The sequence below is a fragment of the Lepisma saccharinum genome, chromosome 25 (assembly GCF_977018435.1).
Source record: "Lepisma saccharinum chromosome 25, izLepSacc3.1, whole genome shotgun sequence".
Classification (NCBI taxonomy): Eukaryota; Metazoa; Arthropoda; class Insecta; order Zygentoma; family Lepismatidae; genus Lepisma; species Lepisma saccharinum.
Window position 1 is genome coordinate 36,147,293 of NC_139253.1, and position 5,988 is coordinate 36,153,280.

At 35.7% G+C, this 5,988-nt stretch overlaps 1 protein-coding gene across 1 annotated transcript in view; it reads right to left on the reverse strand.

The window, feature by feature from the left end:
• Positions 1–127: 127 nt before the first annotated feature.
• The window catches only part of LOC145978576 (retinol dehydrogenase 11-like), a 9,790-nt gene continuing 3,929 nt past the window's right edge, over positions 128–5,988 (reverse strand). The window contains exons 2-4 of the mRNA XM_083111278.1: positions 5,115–5,350; positions 1,378–1,669; positions 128–460 (exon numbers count right to left, since the gene is read on the reverse strand). Of these exons, the coding sequence (XP_082967404.1) occupies positions 302–460; positions 1,378–1,669; positions 5,115–5,350 (687 nt within the window). The 3' untranslated portion in view covers positions 128–301. The remainder of the gene's footprint in view (positions 461–1,377; positions 1,670–5,114; positions 5,351–5,988) is intronic.

The window sequence follows — 5,988 nt, forward strand, 5'->3', positions numbered from 1 at the left end:
GGTGTACCTTTGATCTTACATACACTAACTAATGTATGCATAATAAAAATGTGCCAGTGTGGTAAACTGAAAGTTCACACAACAGAAAAGCACAAAAAAATATAAAATGTCAATGAAAAGATGTATAGTCATTTAAATGCTTACATTTTTGATGGAAGTACACAAATATATCTACCACTACTTCCCATCAGACTTTCACATTTAAAAAAATGTCCCAGTTAAAGAAGAACAAGATTATAAAACATGTACTTGAAGAAAGTCCCTCTTTTCATTGCTTGTTTTGAAAAAAAACAATATAAAATTACAATGCAACCTTTTCTTCACTAAATTTCCACAGTCTTTCTGCTACTTCAGAATTTATATCAGCTTTGCTTTTATATATCTTACAGTCTCTGTAAATCAAGCCAGTTTGATCTTTTACTTCATTAGAGATTGCACAATGTAAAACTGTCTGCATACCCTGAAATTGGAAAACACATATTATACAGTACTATTTGCTAATAAACTTACAATACAACAATAAACAAAATTTGTATTTTTATTATTTCCTTCCTCTTAAAGCTAAGCATCATGGTGAAGGAACACTCACAAAGGAATTCCTATGCCTACGTTAGGATTTGAAGAGAGGGCCATTGGTGGCAAGCTCATGAGTCCAGCACTCAGTCACAATGGCAACATAATCAAAATTAAATGCTTTTTTTTACATTAGTAATATACAGAATGAATTTAAATGGCACAATCTTCACTAATTGAACCCAATGCTTCTCACCTTCATGCAAGTAGAGCAGAAACATATAGTGTTCATGTTGTAAAATGGAATATAAATATTTTATGTGCAAAACTTTTGAACTTAGTAATTATTTGTTACTATGTAAGGTCTGCTTTGATTGATTTAGTTTATTTTACTTCACTTTTCTTCCACTTTTAGCTAATTGCGAATATGAGGATGAGTGATGAAATTGATGAGACTCACGAAGAACACCCATGGATAGGTTGGTATTCGAACCTGGAACCCATGGCATTGTAGCACGATGTGCTATGGATGTCGGCACCTTTCTTCAAAATAAAATTTTGTAGTGGGAGTGTACTTGATGCTACAAAATCTATGACCAGAGCATGATATGGCTACCAACACACTTCCATGTGTTGCAAATTCAATTTGCAGCATTGAGAGCAATGACACAGCCGAAATCATAGCAATAATATTATTTGGTTCATCTTAAGGATGAATCTGCTATGTAGTGCACATTTCTCAATGAAAATCCAATAAATAGGATGAGACTGCAAAGTTCAAAATCAAAAAATGAAATAATATATAGAAGATTTCAATGAAGAACAACAATTATGTGCATTTTTTGTAATACGAAATAATCTTACCTGATATGCTGTTCTCATAAACAACAACATTATAGGTGGTAGGAATATGTACTGATACCATGCTATTTTTGAATATCTGAAGAGGCTCGTATGAACCCAACCAGGGCAAACAGTATAGACATTAACTCCACTTCCAGCAGTCCTTTTAGCTAGTTCATAGCCAAACATTGCATTAACTAACTTTGAATCACAATATCCTGAATTTTTGCTCCTGTACACCCCAGTATTTGATCCAAGTTCTTCAAAATTGATTTTGCCTTTCTCATGAAGCAATGATGAAACTATAACAATTCTGAAAATAAAACGAATTGGTATTATGGAAATTCGATAGTCTTTGCCACACAAAAATGAATTATGTATTTTCAAAAAGGATTTAAGATAAGAAACTTGAATTGCACATAGCCATAATCTGATTAAAAATAATTTTACAAAGCATGTCCCGTTTGCAATTTATGCCACAGCTGTACTGCAATCACAAGTGTGTGCATGCTCGCCGAGTAGTTGGACCCACTGGCAAGGTAGAGAAGACAGAAGTGCAGATGCTTCATAGTGGGTTGCGATAATGTTCAAGAAAATCAAAACACCCGCCACGTGTATTGCTTGTGGACTTGTTGGAGCGCAAACACCTATTGTGAAACTTTATGAAAATTGCATCACGCAATCCAAAACAAGCAACATGGTGGCATGTTTAGCCGTGGTATTGTTTTCATTCACGACAATGCTCGTCCTCATATTGCGGCTATAATGTAACGACTCCCTACAGACTTTGGCTGGCAAACATTTCCTCATTCCGTTATATCCCAGACCTCGCTCCATCTGATTTTCATTTGTTTTGCACCTGAAAGCTTTCCTTGCTGGCCAGAGCTTTGAGGATGACAATGCAGTCAAACAAGCTGTTACCACTTGGTTATCAACAAAGGCGGCATCGTTTTTCGATATGGGGATACAAAATATGGTGTCCCATTATGATGAGGTCTCAACAGGGATGACAATTATGTTGAAACATAGTCCAAGGCCTGTACTTCAGTGTATAATAAAGTGTTTTGTTCCATTACATTTTGTATTTTCTTAATTGGCCAACAGAACTTACTTTCTGGATGACACTTGTACTACCACATGAAACTTCATTTGTACAGTTGTAAAAATTTATTTTTCTAATCCATATCCAGAATATTTAACTGATTAGTTTTCTAACCACACCTTTGTTCTATATAAATTTATTTCAATATTTCATATCACTGAAATGTCTGTGAAATGGAGATAGTTTGCTATAAAATTTTCATGTATTATGGTTCCATGCAATTAATTTAACACATGAACCAGTGACAATGAGTGAATTAATGCATAACACACAATGTTTAGGAATATATTCTAACACTGTACCTCAATTAATAATATGTGCTCTAAAAACTTTTAAACATGGCCTATATGATACACATTTTACTTGATTTCAAAACTTGACCCCCACACCCTCTGTGAGAAAACTCAGAAATCAAAACTGCACGGCCTTTCCAGAACAAGGAAACTCATACACACATTTGTCTTCAAAGGAGCTGTGTATAAAAACCATACATGCTGCCTGCAAATTGTGTATTCATCTGATACATATGGTCTGTGACAAGGGAGACACTGTGTATCAATTTGATACACATGGCAGTTAAAGTGTTAAAAAACACAAGCTCTGTGAAGGAAAAATATCCCCACAATCCAGAGTGGAAAGAGGGCTCTAAAATATTACACCTTCCATCCATCTGAAGTACATATTACATCTTTATTCATAAAAAAAACTTAGTAACATGTTGTTTCACGTTTACACTCACAGAATTATCTGTCATCTTACCATGTGTCATGTTACCTACGTCATTAGTGCTCCATGTGGTAATACTAAGACAAGCGTCAAGTCAACTTTGCAGCAGGTTTTCGCATATGTAGATCCAAACGTGTGCGCAGAATATAGTTCCACTGAGACAGCTTCTATTCCGACACAACTGCACACTTGCAAGAAAACAGTTATTTAATTTGTAAAATACAGAGAAAATAATACATCCATTAGCAGGTATGTACTTGATCTGTTGCAATCACTGTGCAGACGAACTAGGATCCGCAGATTCGTCAACTGGGTTTGTATTGCGCTGAAGATCAAGAGCGAGTCGATCAAGACTGAATATGTTGCAGAGCACATGGAATCCATGATACCAGTGTTGCACATCCCACTATTTTAACCCTATGTTTATTGTGATTGATTAATAATGGTGCTATACAGTGGCGAGAATGGTTGAATCGAGGTCTCCTGTTGAGCACATGATTTTACCAGAGTGTTATTTCCGAAGGGAAAAGCCCTTCAAATCAAGCAAGTTGTTTTAAATGCATAATCCTCCTTACGACATCATGATCAAAGTAAAACAGGGCGTGCGTGATTTGCCGTCAATGTGCGCATGAACTGTATCATGGGCACTGAATGATTTGGGGTTTAAGTTTAGGAATAAAAGATAACGCTGTGATAAGAAACATGTTTATTATTTCGACATGATGTGCTTTAACTCGGAGGGGTGGGGGGCGTGCATTGAACCAAACATTGAAGGACACCACCGTGCAAAACCACCGCCAGGGCTATTTTTTCTGGTATAACTTGAAGTGTGTGTGTCTTAACAGTAACAGATATATTACGAACGAAGCAACCAAGTTTTTCATAAATGTATTTCTTTCTAAACCAAAAACAATAATTTGTTATTAAATTCAAAGAGGGGCCTATCATTGTTTACTTTGTTACGTTCCCCGGAATATTCTCAAAGGATCAACTTACGTTTATTCCTCAACGGCGATCATGAGACTTATCAGCCTACTTTGAAGCCCTCAGGTAGTGGGAAATCAGATAAGGATATGTTAATGTAAACCTTGCTAACTCTCGCACACACAAAATATATTTAGATGTCAGTTAATGTTAATATATAACACTTGCACTCACAATTAAACTTCTTATTACAAACAAAATTGTATTAAGATCATAATACTTCTTCACTACACAAATTAACACATTCACATTTCCAAAATCACTTCCATTATTCCAGCAACATCCATAATAATATCTCTCACCTCACAACCCACAATCAAATGTTTTTAGGTTAGTCCATAACCATAACAGACTACCCAATTGAACAAAACAAACTACGTCATAATAGACAATTAACATATTAAACATATCAAACACTTAAAATGATACAATAAGTGGGTGCGTATCAACTTTTATCTTTGTTTATTTTTCTTTTTGCGTGCTCGAAATATACACACATGCTCTCATGTTTAGGAGTTATTTCGCATTTATATTAAGTAATGACTCATTTATTAAATGATCTATGCGCAGAAAGTACTTCTAAAATTTTATGTTTCAGGAGACAAAAAGAAGCAAAATACATTCTGCTTGACATGCATGCGGGTTTTGATGTGTTGTGCGGTTGGCAATACTGTGGATTTTCTCAGTGTCTACGATGTAAGCAGCTCGGTGGTTGAGGCAAGACTGGCACGGAAGATTCTGAGCTCAGTTCTCGTGCAGATTGATACATAAAACCTGCTGCAAACTTAGCTTGACGCTTGGCTTAGATAATTGTCTGTTATAAATAAAGTCTATTACATATGTCTGGGTTTGTTACCTAATTATAAAAAAAAGATCGGAAGTCCCAGTTTGATTTGAACTGTATACATATATAAACTTCAATATCAGCAACAATTAAAAATCATACCTGCTTGGAGAAGACTTTTTTATGTGATCTAATAGGAGATTAGTTAACAAAAAATGTCCCAGATGATTGACTCCAAAATTAATTTCAAATCCATCCTTTGTTGTTTGTTTTAGATCCATGGGCACACTTACTCCAGCATTATTTACCAAAACATCTATTCTGGGGAAAGCATTCAAAACATTCTTACAGAAGTTTCGAACAGATACTAGTGATGCCAGATCAACTTCCATGGGTACCTGCAAAAAGATTTATAAACAATAATAAAACATTGACAGCATTACTTTTGAATATAACTTGAAAATTCATCATTACATTATTGTAAGCATAAGAATATGTTGAATTATACAAGTCATCAGAAGAAGTGTTCTCAGGTTACCAGCCAGGTTCAATTGGCGTTAGCTTTCCAACAATTCCAACATTGCTCTCATCATCAAGGAATGTAGAATTGGAGACTGGTGGAGCTAGGACCCTGTCTTCTTATTGGTTTGTTCTGGATCCTGGTGCTCTTATTGGCACAAGTCTTGATTTTATGGAGAAGTGGGTTCCAAGTGTGAATGAGCTGGACTCCCACATCCCTGTTAAGAAATGGCTATGGCTGCGAATCTCCATTTTGAAACCAGTCAGTGGATTACAAAATCATGTTTGCATCCTTTTCACATTTTCTGTGACCTTTAAAACGAGGTATTACTAGACACCCCCTTGCCATTTGAAATTTCAGAGTTCTTCCCTAACTTTAGACCTCCTTTTTTGGGTCACGCGGTTTCATCCTTTTTTAGTCCCACAGTCATCATGTGGCATATCGTTGGAAAGCTTGTGTCCTGCACTTTCCGAAACTGTTATGGTGCTGCACTTACCTTAATTGTTAAGCTCTGTA